The 21,100-nt window shown below is 37.2% G+C and overlaps 2 protein-coding genes across 2 annotated transcripts in view; one reads left to right on the plus strand and one right to left on the minus strand.

Moving 5' to 3' along the window:
* Positions 1 to 21,100, minus strand: part of nadka (NAD kinase a) — a 415,064-nt gene that overhangs the window by 34,306 nt on the left and 359,658 nt on the right. The gene's annotated exons all lie outside the window — the stretch shown is intronic.
* The window catches only part of nr6a1a (nuclear receptor subfamily 6, group A, member 1a), a 136,668-nt gene continuing 123,276 nt past the window's right edge, over positions 7,709 to 21,100 (plus strand). Inside the window, exons 1-2 of the mRNA XM_079896268.1 lie at positions 7,709 to 7,845; positions 15,960 to 16,001. Coding sequence (XP_079752394.1) covers positions 7,764 to 7,845; positions 15,960 to 16,001 — 124 coding nt within the window. The 5' untranslated portion in view covers positions 7,709 to 7,763. The remainder of the gene's footprint in view (positions 7,846 to 15,959; positions 16,002 to 21,100) is intronic.

Below are 21,100 nucleotides of genomic sequence, written 5' to 3' on the forward strand. Positions count from 1 at the left end.
TCTTTTTTCATTAAATGTTGCTCCAAGAACACATTAATGTGCAAATTAAAGACAGTGTATAGATACATTGCATTGAATGGGAATATTAATTTATGGCCATTATACCCACATATTGCATAAAGTAAAATGGTGTATCAATTCATTCCGTTATTTCTTTCATAACATAGTTGAGAATAATCTTTATACAAATTTTGGTTGAAAAAATCCTGAAACCCCTAAATTTATTGGTAATTGAAAAAAAAAAATCCCATTGTTTTTGCCTATAGGCGTCCTGGCGTCCACTACAGAGGACATAGCATAATGTATAAATAAAATATTATTTTTCAAAAATGTTTTTTCACCATTTGTTTCTTGTGCTCTAAACAGTGTGATGACATGGAAAAAAACTAAATTCACAAAACTTTTTTTTTCTGGGTCTCAGGAGGATATATCATATAAATTGTAAATTGTTGACACTAAAGATGTGTCTTCAGCAGTTTCTTGAATATGGCTAAAGACTCTGGTTGAGTTAGGCAGGTGAAGGTCCAGGTGATGGTCCGTGAAAGTGATTTTGTGCCTCTTTGGGATGATGGCACCACAAGGCGCTGTTCACTCGCAGAACACACGCCTCTGGAGGGCACGTATACGTCTGAAGTGAGTTTAGGTATAGGGGTGCAGACTCTGCAGAGCCAGTTGTTCTGTAAAACATCAGTGCCTTGAATTTGATACAAGCGGCTATTGGCAGCCAGTGCAATTTTATGAGTAGAGGAGAGGAGTGACGCGTGTCTCTTCGGCTTGATAAAGACCACTCTAGCTGCGGCATTCTGGGTCAGTTGCAGACGTTTGACAGTGATGCTGGAAGACCAGCCAAGAGAGCATTACAACAGTCCAGTCTGGACAGAACAAGTGCTTGGACAAGGAGCTGTGTAGCTCTGATATGGGGCCTGATCTTTCTAATGTTGTATAAGGCAAGCCTGCAGGACAGGGCAGTTCTAGCAATGTGGTCTGTGAAGTTTAATCTGTCCAAGGTTCAGACTCACCCCTCTAAGACACCCTGAAGGACAGACTGAGAGGTAAGACTTGTTCCTGAGATGCCTTTCATCTTGAGGGTTGACAGGAGGATCTGATGGTTAACTATATGTCAAAAGCAGCAGACAGATCCAGCAACTGAGGATCTGAAAGCTGTCTCAGAGCTTCGATAACTGAGATTATCAGCACAGCTGAGTGACTGCATTTATATTTGGCAATGCAAAATATTCAATATGGACCTGAAGAAACATTGTAAATGAATATTTGGAGGGTATTTACAAATACTGTGTGTTAAAATGGAGGATAACAGTGTTTTTGTAATTTGGTGACATCAGATATACGAAACAGCTTTAATACTTTCAAAGTAAATCGGAGCAACAACTGCTTTCAGAAGTTTTATTTTTTACGTCTTTGTCTTTATGTTTTATGTTTTTATTTTTAAACTGTATTGAAATTCAATATTTCTTCCCACCCAAATCTTACTTTCCCAGCAGCCAACAGAGTATTTTATATTTTGTGCGCTCAGAGCTCAGATCTGCTAGCTTTACATGAAGGTGGTGGAGCCACAGGGTGAGTGTTGTGTGTTTGATTTTGTGTGGTGCAGTTGTAATTAAAACAGCTGGTTTTTGTGATGTAAAAAAACCCTGTAGTTGACCATTTTATCACTTAAAACTCATCTTTGATCACCAAAATGACATATTTAAAAAAAAATGTCCTTGAAAAAAATCTTCATGCCTCATTTAGTATACGTGGTTCTATGAATATGCAAATGAGCCCCGCCTCCACTCACTCACTCAGCTCAGAGATCCACTGGTTGACGATCACACGTTGATCTGGGGTGCGTTTCCCGAAAGCATCGTTGGCCAACTATGGTCGCAAGTTCCGTCGTTACCAATAGAGTTCAATGGACATTGCGATGAACTTGCGACCATAGTTGGCCAACGATGCTTTCGGGAAACGCACCCCTGATTGGTTACAAGGTAGTTTGTGACGTCAGAAACACCAGCGATTTCAAAGCGTGTTTTTGAGACTGTCTTTGGTTCACTGCAGTTTTAAGGAGGAAATACTCAGCAATGGTGTCGACTTATGAATTTACACATGCAAGCATATTAAAAACACCACATATAAACAACTTTAAAAGCTTGACTTTCAACACAGGCTTTAAGCAATGCCACTGAAAATCAAAGAGACACATTTCAGAAAAAAGAGATAAGAATAAAAACCAACCCAACAGCATAAATGTGCACACCCTTTAAGGGTGTCTGACTGTTCAGATGAAACTAATCATCAAGCTGTTGTTTATTTTTTATATCAACATTTTTGTGTAGTTTAGGTAGTTACACACTTGTTTTCACCTGAAGTGACTCTGATTAACTCTAATATATATCAGCTGTTCTTGTAAGATTTTTCTGACATCATCTTGGTTGCTGCTACTACAAGAGCCACAAAGAGCTTACAAAGCATTGATGGGGTCTCTTTGCTGAAAGGTATTGCTAGTGATGGCCAGATCGAGGCCTCGTGAAGCAATGAAACAGTTGAACCAAATGTGCCATATTGTTTTGAGGCTTCGAATCAATCCGACACCCGTCTCAACAGTGACACCTAGTGGTCACTTGCAGGTGTTGATCTGAAACAACCTTGACGAGCCATTAAAAAAATGTGTTGTTTTTTTATTATGACGAACGGTGACTGGAGTTGCATTATGCCTGAGATCTGCTTTTGGGTTCCACAGACAGAAAGTCAAACAGGTTTGAAATGTCACAAGGCTGAGGAAATTATTTGAAGTTCACAACTATCACTTTAATAACATTACTAACAGTAAATTGTGTTCTTTGCAGGGATCTCGGTAAGCTGAAATACAAGTTTGAACAAGAATAAAAATCCTCCTGTAGACCTGAAAATCACTGAAGTGCCTGGACCATCCACCAGAAAAGAGGAAAAACACACGGAAAATAAAGCTGCTGCATCTTTTCACTTTTCTAACTCATTAAGTACCTCACATGTCCCTTGTGAAGATTTTATAATTGATTGCATTTTATGTTGCAGTGAGTAAAGGTGCGGTCACATTTGTGAATTTCGTGAAATTACACAGGCAAAAAGGTCCATTCACCATTGTCAGCAGTGTAGCGATGAAGCACAGCTCACACATGAGTCACTTTCAAGCAGCTTTCTGTTGGTCAAATCCAGCAAATTCCACCTTGGTCCCATAGTGAAATTTTAGACCACACACGAAATTGCTGATCGTGTGGATTCTTATTGAAATGACTGGAATTCCCCAGTGAACATTCACAGAACAACAGCTAATTTTACTGCACCTTAACTCTGTTAAAATGGAAAATGTTTTCTGCTTGTTGTGACATATAAGGAATACTGTTTCCGGTTCGAAGCCTCTACTTCTACTTCCTCTATCTTGTTTCTAGTGAGAATACTCAACAACCATTTAATAGCACTGTTGATTCAAGTCACACATTTAAGCTTTTCAAAAGCCATAGTGTACATTACAGTCTCCAGTCTCACGGCATCCCAGACTTCAATATTTTATGATTCAAAATAGCTGAATAACTAACCATCTGAGATTTCAGAATAGATAAAAAGGTTAGGATCATAATTTTCAGTAATATTACAGCACAATGAGTGTATATTAGCACTGTTTGTTGTGTGTTTTTGGCATCTGATAGAGCAAACTTCAGACGGGCCTGGACATGCGCTGGCTTGAGCAGGGGGACCTTGCGTGCGCTGCAGGATTTTAATCCATGATGGCGTTGTGTGTTACTAATGGTTTTCTTTGAGACTGTGGTCCCAGCTCTCTTCAGGTCATGACCAGGTCCTGCTGTGTAGTTCTGGGCTGATCCCTCACCTTCCTCATGATCATTGATGCCCCACGAGGTGAGATCTTGCATGGTGCCCCAGACTGAGGGAGATTGACCGTCATTTTGAACTTCTTCCATTTTCGAATAATTGCGCCAACAGTGGTTGCCTTCTCACCAAGCTGCTTGCCTATTGTCCTGTAGCCCATCCCAGCCTTGTGCAGGTCTACAATTTTATCCCTGATGTCCTTACACAGCTCTCTGGTCTTGGCCATTGTGGAGAGGTTGGAGTCTGTTTGATTGAGTGTGTGGACAGGTGTCTTTTATACAGGTAACGAGTTCAAACAGGTGTAGTTAATACAGGTAATGAGTGGAGAACAGGAGGGCTTCTTAAAGAAAAACTAACAGGTCTGTGAGAGCCGGAATTCTTACTGGTTGGTAGGTGATCAAATACTTATGTCATGCAATAAAATGCAAATTAATTATTTAAAAATCATACAATGTGATTTTCTGGATTTTTGTTTTAGATTCCGTCACTCACAGTTAAAGAGATAAAAATTATCCTATGATAAAAATTACAGACCTCTACATGCTTTGTAAGTAGGAAAACCTGCAAAATCGGCAGTGTATCAAATACTTGTTCTCCCCACTGTACATGGTTGATTATGTATTATACTATTTTTTTGTGTATTCATTGATATTAATCTATTACTAGCTTTTTTCCCCATGTGCATGGAAGTGTATGTATTAAAATGGATCTAAAATATGTAATAAACCTTATTTTGTATTTGGTTTAGTTTGTTTATTATAATAGATGTCAATGGTAACCATAGTAACAACATGAAATTAAATTTTAAAAAAAAACTTAATTTGTTTCCTGGAGGCACCCAAAGTGGTTCCACAATCCACACAGTGCCTTATATAAGAGTACCTCAGGAAACCTGTGTGGTTCCTCAGAGAACCGCCCCTTTTTAAAGGGTCTATAGAGGATCTGCAGACGGTTCCGCCGGTGTGGCAAAGTGAAGAACCCCAAAAGGTTCCTCCAGGCACCTTTTAGTTTTACAGTGTACACTGTAAAAAATGTTACTGCTATTTACTTAAAAAAATTATGGTAACAATATTACACATAATATTTTTGAGTAGTTAAAGCTTGATTTCATTCATGGAATCTACCTGAATAAATCATGTAAAACGCCCTAATTTATTTAGTCTATGACACAATTTTTTAGTGAAAATGTGCTTTTTTATTTGAAGTATTTTTTATTCTCAAAATTGTGTGAAGTTAAGTGAATGGATATGACCTGTTTATATTTAACTTTGAGATATATTGTTATATAAAAAGACTGTGTACTGCTAGAACAGCACAGAATCAAACTTGTTACTGCACTCTGTTATCATTAGCAGAGTTATTGCTACATGTAAGTAACAATATGCTTCATAATATTAAATACATGCAGTTATTCACAACCTAACCATAAGCCCTACTCTTCTGCACAATGGTAACGATCAAAACTTTAACATAATAGAAGCTCTTTCAAATGTCAAACATACCTGAACATTAAACATTAACAGATGTTTCCCTTTACTCAAAAACACATGAAATAACACTTAATTTCAAGATTTACTCTCCATTTCCAGCCATGTGCAAAGCATGCTGGGAACAAACAATGGTGTCTCTAAATAAAACCGCATAAATTAGCTAATTCTCTTAAAATAAATAGGTAGCCCCTTTTCCTTAATTTTATGAGGTTTATCAGTTCCTCAATTCAAGCCTTAAAATTGTGTATGTTTCCTTAAAAAAAATAGGAAAATGCATCTCTTGGTGTTATTAGTGAAATGTTCTCAATATTTTCAATAAAACCCTAACCACAATTTTCTTAATAAAATATACATAATATTTTTAATGATCACCTCAATTTTTTTAATGAAAATTACAAGACTCATGATTCATTTTTTACAGTGTAGGGTTGATTATTGTAATGAGCTTTATCTTGGCCTACCTGCAAAGTCTATTAAGCGCCTGCAACACATCCAGAACTCAGCTGCACGTGTTCTTACACATACTCCTCGTCAGCATATCTCTGGGGAGCTTAGGAACCTGCATCGGCTTCCGGTCCACACATTGATTTTAAAACTCTTGTTTTAACATATAAAGCTGTACAAGGAACTGTACTATCATATATGTATGATTTAATTACGCTATAAATGCCCTCTCGATCCCTCCGCTCCGCCAACTCTTTTCTTCCTTAAACAGCCTTTTTGCAGACTAAAACTATGGGTGAAAGAGGCTTCTCTGTGACGGCCCCTATAAGTTGTGGAATGCACTTCCTTTTTTTTTTGGAATACTTTATTTTCATTTTTCAGTTTACAAACACAAACAAACAACCCCCCCCCTCCCCCTCCCCCTCCCCCTCACCAAAAGGATGCTCCATTATTTTAAAGTAGGTATACGATGTTTTGAGGTCAGTCACATTTCAATAACACATTATCCACATAATCTAGATAGGGCTGCCAAATTTTAATAAAGGTGTTGTATCCCTCTCTAAAGTTATATGTTATTTTTTTCTAAAGGCACACAGTTATTCATTTCTAAATACCATTTAGTTATGGATGGAGGGGAATCAGACTTCCATGTGACAGCAATACACTTTCTGGCCACTGCTAGGGCTATTTCCAAAAATGGTATTTGAAATTTGTTAAGTGGTTTATCAATTTTGGTTTATCAATCAAGTTCCCCAGCAAGCAAAATTCTGGGTCAACAGGTAATGAAATTTGAGTAATCTTAGTCAAGACATCACAAAAGTCAATCCAGAAATCTCTCACCTTCACACACAACCAAGTGGAATGCACTTCCTTCAACCCCAACATTAAGAGGTTTTAAGAAACAGTTAAAAACACATCTTTTTAAGATAGTGTTTGTGTCTTAATTGGAGACACTGGATGTATATTATATTCTACCTGTTGTTGCAGTTTTTATTTTATTTATTTATGGATCTACTTTTGTACTGTACTTGTTGTAGCGCTTTGGGTATAAGAAAAGTGCAATATGAATAAAATGTATTATTATTATTACTAAAATAACAAAATAAATGGGCAGCTGTTTCTTTAACAAAATCACAAAATGAGCAAATTTCATCAATATCAGAATATTTAGAAATGGATGAGTTAACAGGAAAGATTTTATGAAGGGTTTTAAATAAAATAACCTTTTTGGATATACAAAATTTATTTGGCAAAACCCAGGCCTTTCTCCCATTTACATTTGTTACAAAGGAGCCCCAATATAATTTACTAATTGGAGTAACCTAATCTTTCTATTCATCTGAATGTTTTTTTTTTTGTTTGTCCATTTGGAATTTATTGTGTTTTTGTTTTTTATTTTTTATTTTTATTATTATCCAATGAACTTTAATAGTATACAATATAGTATTCATAATTTACATATTCATACACCCCAAAAACAAAACAGAGTAAAAAATGGCAGTGAACAAATTGATTAATTAATCTAAAAACTGTATATTTATTACATTTATGACAAGTCTTTCTTGCTTTCTTATTGACAATGTTCTCCAGACTGGTGCAATAATCCTTAGTCTCCTGAAGAAAATGAATAAAATTTGGCTTGGAGCCTGAGCAAATTTCTTCTTGTGTATATGAACAATAAAAGTTTTATTATTAATTTCATTGGAATAATACATCCATATATCAAAATTGTTTCATTTAATTATAACATTTGTTTTCCTTTTAATGAAATTTTCTGAACCCATCCCTGTTAACAGCGTGTGGTCCTGGTACGTCACTCACGGGCGGCGGTGATTGGATGCGGAGGACTGATAACCACGCCCATAACCACGCCCACACGCGCGAGCACGCTTGCAGAGAATGATGGAAGTTTGATCTGATCCTGCAAGCTGTGAACTTGCTCATTTTATTCCTGGCATAACTTAAATGGAAAGGGATCCAAGAGATATGGAGGACAAAATACACGGGACTGAGGTTTCTAGGAAACATTTTCGGACGACAGACAATGGTAAGACGGTTCTTCTTTTAAATCAAACGTATCAGTATCATGTTGATTGTTTTGATTTGATTAATTCAGTTTAATTTATTAACTTTAAGTGTGCTTTTCCCTTTGATTTAAAATGACCATTACCAATGATATTGTATATTCAGAGTACTGTTTACAGTATTTACAGTAGATGTGTTTTCTGAGAAATGTTAAACTGGAGGAGAGATTTGAGGAGGAGAGGAGTCAACAACAGGAAAGGTTTTATTTGGACATGGGTCACTGGTCTTTAAGTGCTTGTAAAATGTGAACTTTTGAACTTGGGGAAACCTGCACCCCCATCCAGCAAATTCTAGGATCAATCAGGAATTTGTGCAGCTTTATCTAATCAGCCTCCTTATCTGAACCACACCATCCCACAAGATTCACAGTGAAGCCGGAAAACCAATTTTTCATTTGTTTTGATTGAAGTGGGATTCAAAGGACATGGCTGGATTGTACCATTAGCCTATGCTTTGCAAGTAATATTGCCCAAAATAGAAAATATATGAAAAAGATATATGTGGACACGGATGAAATTTGAGAGTTTTGTCTGAGGGGAATTTTTAACTATTAAGTCTCATTATTTTTAAGATTTTATTATCATTGTTATTTTGTCCTAAATTCTCCCAAAGCCATGACTTCAGAAAGATTGAACGATTTTGAAAGGACGCTCTCTTTTGGAGCTCAGCAGCGTCAGTCCCCATTCACTTTCACTGTAGGGGTGGGCATCTTCCCAATATTTCATATCACGATCTTTTAACGAACAATGAATCTGAATCACGATCTTCCCAATTTTGAGATGTACTATCAAGAATATCCAGACTGGATATGCTCAAAGTGTGTAAAATAAACTTAAATTAACTTTAAAATATATGTTAAATTATTTAACCTGTTTCACATTATTTTTGTGACAAGAAAACATCCCTACAACTTCTTAAAGTGAACATCAGTGTTTTACTGTAGCATAAGAAGTGTTATTTTAACATCAGTGTAAACCACGGGGTTCAGGTTATCCTACATAAACTGAATAATCAAATGTAGAAATAAAACACTGCTTAGTTTTCACTTTATGAATTAAATAATTCTTATTAAAGCTACAAAAGTTATTGAAAGCTGTTGTGATATGCATATCGCAATATATGCATTTGCGATATTCCGATAATTTCGATATATTGCGCACAATGCGCAGGCAGCCCTTTGGCACAAATTAAAACAGTTTTGCATTAAACAATCAGTTGTCAAATTCGTCATTTAACACTGACTGAGTTAAACATTAAAACTCTGCATAGTCTTCACTGTATGAATTAAATATAGGCCTACTCTGATTCTTCTTAAAACTACTAAAGTTATTCACTCGAGAGCAGTGAGTGATTTTGTCTTTTGTTGAACATTAAAGGCCTCCTGAAATCAAAATGTAATTTTTTTTTTTTTTTTTTTTTTTTTTTTTTTTTAGCTTTTAGTGTGAACATGCTAGCCTCACGGTTATGAATAAGCTGGTGTGTTCCAAAACAAGGACAAAATTCGCATTTAGGAGATATAAGCATTCAAAACTCAGTCTCTCACTTTCGCTGAAATGGATCAGGGATTTTTATGACATCACTGCAGACTTCAGCTTCTCATCACATCTTCTGTCCAATCAAATGCTCTAGAATCTGAAGCTCCGCCTCCTCTGCTATAAACACCACCTGGCCAAAGTGAGCGTTGACTAGTCGTCACAGAGAAATATGGGTTTGAGTGTGTGTTCAGTTGCTCAAACGCTCGAGTTTCATGAAGTTTTCCAACTGTACGTTGGTTAGGAATGAAATGGCTAGAATTTATTCACATCTCTACTATTGAATCCAAAGTATCATCAGCGCTCGGATCAGCTTCCATGGTGCTGTCAGTCTGTGATATAAACTAAACGCTATTGGCTATTTGAAAAGGGGGAGGAGCCATTCAATATGTCCCGCCTTAGCTTCCTGTTTCAGTGGAGATTACATCAACGCATCAAACAAAGCTGCGCGATCCAAGGCACTTCAGTGGGGCTTTAATGACAGACGGCAGCAGGGATTTGCATGAGGCTTTAAGACTGAATGCACGGATCTAATATAATGACACTCATCCGATTTATTTCCCAACTGTTTATTCTCTCAGCCGTAACTGACTGTCATTATGTAAATATTTGCCAAAGCGGACATTTTGTCACATTCTATAAAGGCGTCAGTCTCTTTCGCAGTTTAAATAACTCTTTTTTTAAATAAAGGATGTCCCTAGACTGCATTTTATGACAGTCACGTTACATGATTTTACTGATTTTGATGTTAAAGGGTTACTTCACCAAAAAATGAAAATTCTGTCAGTAATCACTCTCCCTCATGTTGTTCCAACCCCGTAAGACTTTCGTTCGTCTTCGGAACACAAATTAAGATGTTTTTGATGAAATCTGAGAGCTGTCTCACTCCTCCATAGGCTTCTAGTTAATTTCATCTGCTGGTCCAGAAAAGTTAGTAAAGACATTGTTAAAATAGTCCAAGTGACTACAGTGGCTCAACCATAAGTTCATCAAGCGACGAGAATACTTTTTGTGCGCAAAACTCCCTCAAAATAACGACTTGATTCAACTAAGTCCCATTCATTTTCTTCTGTGTGGGCCTCTGAGCGTCACGACGCTTGCGCGAGAACTGAGAAGATGACGCAGATGGGTCAGAGGTACCCTGGTAATCCAGAGTTCTCGCGAGAGCACATGTTGAATTTGTTCAGCGAGTTACTCTGGCGTCGAGTAATGATGCTCATTAAATATGCCCCTCTATCTGAGCTGCACCAATCACATCGGGTTATCTGATATAGGCGGGCCAGAGGCGAGATGACGACAGCGCTGTGACGTCGAAGTCATTAGTAAACATTGCAAGATGGCTATGGATGAACTCCAGTTGTTTGAAACGGCTTTGGCAGCTACAATGAAAGTTTTAGACTTTTTCTCTAAAAGAGAAACCTGAAGACGCCGCTCGAATCGTTCCTTTGCAAGAAGGGCGTTTTTGCTGTTTTGCCGACCGGATATGGTAAGAGTCTAATCCACCAGTTAGCTCCGCTGGAAGCTAAGCGATAACTTGTTGTGATTGGTCGTAGTGTTATCCAATTGCGTGCAGTGAGATTTTCAAATGCATGCTTGGTGCCGCCCCTCGAGCTGGCTGAGTTTCATTAGTCGACGCCAGACCATTAATCTTTCAGATTTAGGTCTGGATTTCCAGGCTAGGTCAGAGACCCACACAGAGGAAAATGAAGTGTTGAATAAAGTCGTTATTTTTGTTGTTTTTTTTTGCGCACAAAAAGTATTCTCGTTACTTGATAAACTTAAGGTTGAGCTAGCTGGGCGATAAAACGGTTTCGGTATTTATCGACGGTACACCATTGTCGATATAAATTCGATATAGCGCTCAATATTTTCATTCAAATGCGCGCGCATCGCTGGCGTGAACACCTCAACGTTGCCCAACACCAAATGGCAAGCGTAATGAAAGCGGAACGAAACTGCGCTATTATTTTGTGCTTCACGGACCGTTTATCAGTCCGGACCATCAATGTCAGTGAGTGCAGCGCGAGCCGATCTTGATCAAGCCAGAGCCCGTCTACGGAGAGCCTTGGCACTTCCTATTAGCCCCATTGTATCGATCTTGGTTGCAGTTCCATTAGAGTTCCACTGGGGGTGATCGCGGGCGAGTGCAGACTGAATGGGAGTCTATGGGGCTAGACGGCTAAATGTGTCTCTTTCACCCGATTGCCGTTGAGAAATCTCAGATTTTATTGTAGATTTTGCCAGTTCAACATGGGTTATAGGTCGAAAGTTGAATGAACGAGTACTTATTTCTTTTCTATTTCTTACAGGTTGAGTTGTTGTTGCCCATAACACGCTAGCATTCTGCTAATGACGTCAGCATTCTGACGTCATTGACATTTTAAAAGACTTTTTAAACCAAATAAGTGACTCTAAAAAATCTAACACCCAGCAATGTGTAATTTCTTTGCATCTCCTTTCGAATACAACATTCAAATTACTAGACAAAAAAATATATCCTGAGAAAAGTGGATTTTGAGGGTTTTTCGCCATAGACCTCCATTCATTCTGCACTCGCCTGCGAGCGCCCCCGCATGGACAGAGACGTGTTACTGCAGCCAGTCCAGAAACCGGAAGTAAGCAGAGAGAGTGCCAATTCTCTTCCTATTAGACATTCTCTGATCAAGCGACTCTGTTACTACACAGCGCTAAGAGAACCAGTACAGAAAGCATTTGTATTCTTCACAGAAGTAATAACATCGCTGCGAGATCTAGTGAGAAACATTACATTTTTCTGTTATTAACGGATCAAACAGAGCTGACGTGGAAGCCAGGAGAAACATTGTGCCATGAATGAACGGGTTCATAGGCTTTAAGTCCACAGATCAGCAACATTCACCATGGATTTACTGTAGTAACACTAGTCTAACTGCAACCATGGAAGTTTGGCAGGCATAGTAAAATGCTTTCAGGTACGTCACGCATCTTTTTCCAGCCCTTCAAAACTCAAATATTATCATATTTTAAATGTTATTTTTTAATGCGATGACCAAAACATTATTCATCCTTCAAATATATTACCCCCGTTTATAAAACTAAAAGTTTCACTTTTACACTGCACACATTTTGTAACATTTTATTTACGTTCAAGAGTTTCTTTAACGCTTACTTTTTTATCTTAATATAAGACATGAAGAAGATATTTTTGTTTACATTTTATTTTTGACTACCAAAACTAATATAATTTGTTTTTTTGCCTTATTAATGTGGATAAATAAAATAAAAAACAGTGGTTTCAATTAAAACTTTTCTACTTGTCTTTAAAAAAAAATAAAAAAAAAAAGTTATAAAAAATGTCAATAATTCGATACCGAACGATATGAAACATTATATCGTGATCATTTGGATCAACATGAGGGAGAGTAATTACTGACATAAATGTAATTTTTGGGTGAATTAACCCTTTAAGTTTAGGCTTTTAAAGACGGGCGAGAGCACACCGCTTTAAAGGAACGGCATGCGGCACAGTGATCATGTTTTCATAATCATTGGAAGCCAACATTTAAACCAAAACTACAGTTTGATCATCGCACTGCTGTTGAATTGTTTTTCAAATACGACACCAAGCGTGAAAGACACATGATAGAGACACACATGATAGAGACGCACATGATAGAGACACACATGATAGAGACACATGATATGTTTTGTCCAGTCAGCATCTAGGCAGTCATTGCTGTAAAAGATCACGACGGTTCTCTTGAACAGTAGATCATGGAAGCTCGATCACAGATCGCTTTATGGAAAAGAGCAGCGTGGACATTCTGCTGAAGTTCTTTTGTGTCCCGCCAATGAAATCACATGGGTTTGGAGTGACATAAGGCTGATAAATGATGCTAGAATGGATCAATTACTTTAATGTCATTTTGTTTTTTTACTGAATTATAGTCTGATCAATGGCTTTTTGTCAATCCTGACTAGATAATTAATGATTTCAAATAAACCGTTTGCATATTGTTATGCCAAATTACATCAAGATTTGTCTGTGATTTCCAAAATATGCATAACAGCACATCAGATGAATGCCACCTTTTCTTTTCTTTCTTTCTTTCTTTCTTTCTTTCTTTCTTTCTTTCTTTCTTTCTTTCTTTCTTTTTTCTGTTTTCTTTCCTTTCTTCGTTTCTTTCTTTCTTTCTTTCTTTTCTTTTTTCTTTCTTTCTTTCTTTCTTTCTTTCTTTCTTTCTTTCTTTCTTTCTTTCTTTTCTTTCTTTTTTCGTTTCTTTTCTTTCTTTTTTCTTTTTCTTTTTTCTGTTTTCTTTCCTTTCTTTCTTCGTTTCTTTCTTTCTTTTTTTCTGTTTTCTTTCCTTTCTTCGTTTCTTTCTTTCTTTTCTTTTTTCTTTCTTTCTTTCTTTTCTTTTTTCTTTCTTTCTTTCTTTCTTTTCTTTCTTTTTTCGTTTCTTTTCTTTCTTTTCTCTTTTTCTTTTTTCTTTTTTCTGTTTTCTTTCCTTTCTTTCTTCGTTTCTTTCTTTCTTTTTTCGTTTCTTTTCTTTCTTTTCTCTTTTTCTTTTTTCTTTTTTCTGTTTTCTTTCCTTTCTTTCTTCGTTTCTTTTCTTTCTTTTTTCGTTTCTTTTCTTTCTTTTTTCTTTTCTTTCTTTCTTTTCTTTTCTTTCTTTTTTCTTTTTTTTCTTTCTTTTCTTTCTTTTTTCTTTTTTCTTTTTTCTTTTCTTTTGTTTTCTTTCTTTCCTTTCTTTCTTTTTCTTTCTTTCCTTTCTTTCTTTTCTTTTCTTTTCTTTTCTTTCCTTTCTTTCTTCGTTTCTTTCTTTCTTTCTTTCTTTTCTTTCTTTTTTCGTTTCTTTTGTTTTTTTCTTTTCTTTCCTTTCTTTCTTTTCTTTTCTTTTCTTTTCTTTTTCTTTTCTTTTCTTTCCTTTCTTTCTTCGTTTCTTTCTTTCTTTCTTTTCTTTCTTTTTTCTTTTCTTTTGTTTTTTTTCTTTTCTTTCCTTTCTTTTCTTTTCTTTTCTTTTCTTTTTCTTTTTCTTTTCTTTCCTTTCTTTCTTTTCTTTTCTTTTCTTTTTATTTTCCTTTCTTTCCTTTCTTTCCTTTCTTTCCTTTCTTTCCTTTCTTTCCTTTCTTTTCTTTCTTTTCTTTTCTTTTCTGGGAATGAAGCTGAAGGTGCTTGCGAGAGAAACTAGCCTGTGTGAAGTGAATTCTGTGAGTCGGTTTCTCTCTTTGTCCTTCAAACCCCCAGAGTCGTTCTTCTCAGCTGTGACTGTATCACATGTCCCAGGAGACCCTCCATGTCAAATACAGTCACTGGTTCTGAAACAGCCAATCAATAGGCCTACAGCCATTCAGACCAATCTTTACTAATTTGGGCCTCTCTCACAATATTGCTTTATACAATAAATATCTTCATAGTCATTATTTGACAAAGTGTAAATTTAATCTAGAGCCAAGGGGTTGATGCGACGTAATTGTTCTCGGTGTAACAGGTTGCCATGTTAAAATAGGTTTTATCCATTTTATTTTTTTTCTAAAATTCAGTTTTATTTTTCCCTATATAAATATCATTTATTCCTTTTTAATTTTTCTGGATTGCATTTTTTTCCATTTAAGTTTTTTTGGACTCCAATTTAATGGTTTAAACTTTTACAATTTAACAACAATTTATTAAAAGTTTAACAAAAATGACATGTTTAGGGCCCTATGACTGAAATATGTTTTTTTCCCTCTGTTTTCTGGATTCCATTTTAATGGTTTAATTAAATTTAAATAACCAAAAAGCTTATCTAATTATTTTAACTCATTTATTTTTTCATTTCTATGAAATGTTTTTTTTTTTTTTTTTTTTTTTCTGGCAAATTAAGGCATGAAAACATTCAATTTATCATTTAATCATATGAAAACAAGCATTTTTTGTCATGCAAAGTGCTGCACAACAGAGCTTTACTGTTAAAATTAAAACATGGAAGAAAAATTGTGATTGTTCCTTTAAAGGTTTGATTGATTATGATTTGACTTTTCTAACTTTAGTTAGTGTGTAATGTTGCTGTTTGAGCATAAACAACATCTGCAAAGTTACAACGCTCAAAGTTCAAAGCAAAGGGAGATATTTAAAACTCTGTGCCACTGTAGGCGTTTGTTTTACTTCCAAAATAAAAATGAAACGAGTGTTTTACCCCACGACCCAGAAACTGCGGTGTGAGTGAGAGACGTCCCGCGTTACTTACCGACGCCTTGCCATAATAGGGGAGATTAGAGCCGTAAAAGTCAGCTGTTAGTTCTCAGAAGGCTGATAGAGAAGCGCTCATGTTGTGGAGACTCACTGCTGTCTGAAGACTGGAAGTTGAGTTATATACAGAGCCAATGCCATGCTAACTGACCCTTCTAACATCACAGCCCACTATATAGAGGAGTGGATGCTGACGACCGCTCGTGTTGCAGTGCTTTTTCACATTCAAAGGATATTTCACACTGTTTAATGTGTGTGTGTGTGTGTGAGGCACAGTCTGTGTCTAATAACTGTTGCAAACTGGATGTAATATTAAGATTTTTCTCTTCAATACAGGTTGTTGTAGTGATCTTCTGGATGCAGAGGAGCATGGGATAGGTAAGGTCAATTTAATTTTAAAATGAATAAAATGTAGTTCATTTTTATTCTTCTGAATTAAAAGCCTCTGGCTGTGCTCATAGTTTCATAACAAAAGAGTTCAAATGTCCTTTTAGACTTTCTGCGTTCAGAAATCTCAGTCTACTATCCAGGTTCTAGTGTGTGAACATCAAATGTCCAGCAGAGGGCGTCCCGTCACTGCGGGCAAAACACTGTTCCTCGGTTAACACATATATGTGCAGAGATGAATGTTTGTGTTTGCCGTACTTGTAGTTACTGAAGTTGCTGAGGTGAGTGCAATCCAATGAATGCCTTTGAACACAGTTGCTGTGTCTGAAACCAAAGGCAGCAGAATTGTTTCAAGAAATAAAACAGTTCTCTGTTGAATTGTAATCATATATGGAAAAAGTAGGATAATAAGTTTCAGTTACTCCATCAGAGGTAGCTTTTGTTCTTCCAATCGTCGAACCACACCAGGATTTTGAGATATAATTGCAAATGTCCAGCATCGTATCAGACAGAATGTACGAAAACATTTGATGTGAGCGACGCCTCTGTGGAGTTCAGCATGTTCCAGCTCTCGGGTGCAGTTCACTCTCAGAAGAACCGGTTCCGTCAGACACTTCATACATAGAACCTTCTGAGAGTTCCACCATGGAATCATTTTAGGAATTTAGTTTGAATTAATTTTATTTTTATTTTATTATTATTATTTATTATTATTATGAATTAACTCGTAAACATACTTTGTCACTAGAAAAAACTGAAATAACCCGTTAAACATGAAAGTATAATGCAATCTTTTAAGATGTTTCTTCTTATATAGAACCTTTTTGGCATGAAGTGTTCTTTAGAATTGAGTCAAGAACCCTAGAGTTCTGTATAGAACCTTATGCGCCAGAGAAACATTTGTGCTTGAACTTCCGTTTAGCTGTGCATATTTCTATGGCATCGCTGTCAAAGAGTAGCTGGTGAAGTGGATTAACTTACTGTAGAGTTAAGGAAAGTTATCATGAGCATTGTAATGTTTGTCATAGCAAATGTCAGTAGACCGGGAAGGTTTCATAAATCTGTAAGATCTAGCCTTCATGCAGTGAAAACACAAACCGAACGAGTGCAGCGCTGAAAGGGGCGGGGCTACAGATGCTCTATAGAACATTATTGAACTTTCTAAGAGTGACTTTATGTTGAATTCCAGGATTGTGTATTGGTTTTGAACTCTGACCTTTGTGATCATGTGTCTGGCTCCATGAATGTTAATACAATCTACTTACTGTCCAGTCACGTTACTTGGATTCATATTTTTCATAGGGTTTTGATTGGTTGTTTCTATATGTAAATTTCAATTTTAATTCTGAAATCACTGCGATTTGAACATGATGAACACAAATGAACATGATATGATTTATTTATAGCATTGTCCTTTACATTTGAGTTTACATATTCATTCAAATGACAAAGTTTTGGTTCAAGCTTTTGTATGTTAGAAGCCAGTTTATATATATATATATATATATATATATATACACTCACCTAAAGGATTATTAGGAACACCATACTAATACTGTTAGGGATGTCCCGATACCACTTTTTGCAGAACGAGTCCGATATCGATACTTTCATTTTTGATACTCGCCGATACCGATACCGTAACCGATCCCAATTATTTAATCCAATTTTGATACTACAACAAAAACTACCAGCCTAATTAATGTGAATTTAAAACAAGTAACCAGTCAGTAACTAAATAAGAACAAACAATCGAATTACAAAAAGGACAAAAAAAAAAAATACAATAGAACAAAGAAAGGCTACAAATTAAATAATTTTTAATCAATTTGTTTTTAGAGTTTTTCAGGTAGATCTAACAGGTACAGAAATTTGAATAAAGTAATCAAATGTGAAAAAAAGCATATTCATTACTGTATAAATTATAGATTGATAGATATTTTTGTAAAGTTGAAAAGGGTAGCCTATTTAGTCAAGAGCAGTGAGTATTTCTTTGTCCTTTGTTTGATTAACATTAAAACACAGAAGCAGGTTTATTAGACTGCTGCCCCTTTAAGACCGAACGCACGGACCACATTTGAACATGGCGACGTTCATTTGAGATATAACCGACTTTGTTTACTATAGGATACTCGCCAAGACGGGCGTTATTACATAATTTTGTGTGAATTCGTCCGTACAAGCCCAAGACGCGCTGAGACGCTGGTTTGCGGGGCGCGCACTTTGGATGTTTGCGTTCATGGAACTTCTTGACCTGCACTCGTCCTGTAATAATGTAGGGAACCACTCGTTATACTTAAATCAGGTAACAGTTCATGATTTACTTTACTTACATATACGATTTAGTTTTCATCCAAATAACATGTGCTGAGTGAACGATCCAATCAAGAGCATTCAACAGAAGTGCTCTCTCTCTCTCTCTCTCTCTCTCTCGCTCGCTCTCTCTCTCTCTCTCTCTCTCTCTCTCTCTCTCTCTCTCTCTCTCTCTCTCTCTCTCTCTCTCTCTCTCTCTCTCTCTCTCTCTCTCTCTCTCTCTCTCTCTCTCTCTCTCTCTCTCTCTCTCTCTCGTCAGTTAACGTTAATAATAATCTACATGCCTCGTTTTATTTTCTTTGCCATTGGCATTCAACTGAACAAAATTTCCACTGATGTCTGTTTAAGGGATGTGCTCGCAAAATGTACGTGGTATCGGTGCGTGGTATCGTCGAATTTTTATGAGTACGAGTATATGAGGACAGTATCGGCCCGATCCCCGAGGCCAGTATCGGTATCGGGCCATCCCTAAATACTGTGTTTGACCCCCTTTCGCCTTCAGAACTGCCTTAATTCTACGTGGCATTGATTCAACAAGGTGCTGAAAGCATTCTTTAGAAATGTTGGCCCATATTGATAGGATAGCATCTTGCAGTTGATGGAGATTTGTGGGATGCACATCCAGGGCACGAAGCTCCCGTTCCACCACATCCCAAAGATGCTCTATTGGGTTGAGATCTGGTGACTGTGGGGGCCATTTTAGTACAGTGAACTCATTGTCATGTTCAAGAAACCAATTTGAAATGATTCGAGCTTTGTGACATGGTGCATTATCCTGCTGGAAGTAGCCATCAGAGGATGGGTACATGGTGGCCATAAAGGGATGGACATGGTCAGAAACAATGCTCAGGTAGGCCGTGGCATTTAAACGATGCCCAATTGGCACTAAGGGGCCTAATGTGTGCCAAGAAAACATCCCCCACACCATTACAGGGCAATTCCACGCAAAAATGTCACATCCATAACGCCAACACAATACCATGGCATTGTGTTGGTGTTATGGATGTGACAGTTTTGCACGGAATTGCCCTACACCACCACCACCAGCCTGCACAGTGGTAACAAGGCATGATGGATCCATGTTCTCATTCTGTTTACGCCAAATTCTGACTCTACCATCTGAATGTCTCAACAGAAATCGAGACTCATCAGACCAGGCAACATTTTTCCAGTCTTCAACTGTCCAATTTTGGTGAGCTCGTGCAAATTGTAGCCTCTTTTTCCTATTTGTAGTGGAGATGAGTGGTACCCGGTGGGGTCTTCTGCTGTTGTAGCCCATCCGCCTCAAGGTTGTGCGTGTTGTGGCTTCACAAATGCTTTGCTGCATACCTCGGTTGTAACGAGTGGTTATTTCAGTCAAAGTTGCTCTTCTATCAGCTTGAATCAGTCGGCCCATTCTCCTCTGACCTCTAGCATCAACAAGGCATTTTCGCCCACAGGACTGCCACATACTGGATGTTTTTCCCTTTTCACACCATTCTTTGTAAACCCTAGAAATGGTTGTGCGTGAAAATCCCAGTAACTGAGCAGATTGTGAAATACTCAGACCGGCCCGTCTGGCACCAACAACCATGCCACGCTCAAAATTGCTTAAATCACCTTTCTTTCCCATTCTGACATTCAGTTTGGAGTTCAGGAGATTGTCTTGACCAGGACCACACCCTTAAATGCATTGAAGCAACTGCCATGTGATTGGTTGATTAGATAATTGCATTAATGAGAAATTGAACAGGTGTTCCTAATAATCCTTTAGGTGAGTGTGTATATATATATATATAGTGACATTGCCATCTACTGGCCTGGCTGCAGAATACAAATCTCTCTCTCTCTGTCTCCCTCTCTCTATCTCTCGATCTCTCTCTCTCTATCTCTCAGTCGATCTCTCTCGCTCTTTCTCTCTCTCTCTCTCTCTCTCTCTCTCTCTCTCTCTCTCTCTCTCTCTCTCCATCTGCTTGTCTGTCCGCTGTAAGAGGGAAAGGTCATTTTCAGTTCAGCTGTTGCTGACCTCAGTGTGAACGCTTCCCATAAACCTCTGGGAAACTGAGGAAGGATAGTCACTCTCATTGAGGAAAAAAATTATTTGAACCATTGGGGATTGAGTGGATGATGAAAAGTGTACCAAAATGATGATGCAGAATGAACGCGAGTTTAACTAGTGTTATAGCGAGTTATAATCAGATTACTGTGCTTTAAGAAAGTAAATCGTGTCAGTTTGATGTTGACCTTAAGATTTGCAACACATTAATATTACGTCTAAAACCATAAAGATCCCAAAACTCTGATCTGTGGTTTCATCACTGCTGACGCTGATAACTCACACAGCCTCAAAGTTTCTGCAGTTTCTGAGAGTTGTGGGTTTGCCGGCATTCACCAGTCCTCCGGGAACAAAGTCCTGTTTACAAGTTCCCAGGCTTTTACTGTAAGTGCTTCCGAGGAAAAGTGTGTGTTGTTGAGTTTGCCACAGTTAGTCCTGGGCTAAAAATATAAATTAATCAATGGCTTACCTAATGGTGAGCTTTGCATCCACATGCATGCAGTTCAGTTCAAAAAGATGGAAATATTCTGAATGTTGAACCTTTTCTCGGCCGGTTTATGAGAATGTGAACAGTGTGCAGCAAAATAAGACTTTGAAATAGAGCATTACTTTTCTTACTTGGACCAGTGACATGTAAGAGTGTCAACAATAATAAAATAACCAAACAGTTCTTTTACAAATTGACTTTAAAATCGTTTAAAAATTTAGTTTAAATTCGTCAGCATGTATTCATGTTGGTTTG

Source organism: Squalius cephalus (genome assembly GCF_949319135.1).
Source record: "Squalius cephalus genome assembly, chromosome: 16".
Taxonomy (NCBI): domain Eukaryota; kingdom Metazoa; phylum Chordata; class Actinopteri; order Cypriniformes; family Leuciscidae; genus Squalius; species Squalius cephalus.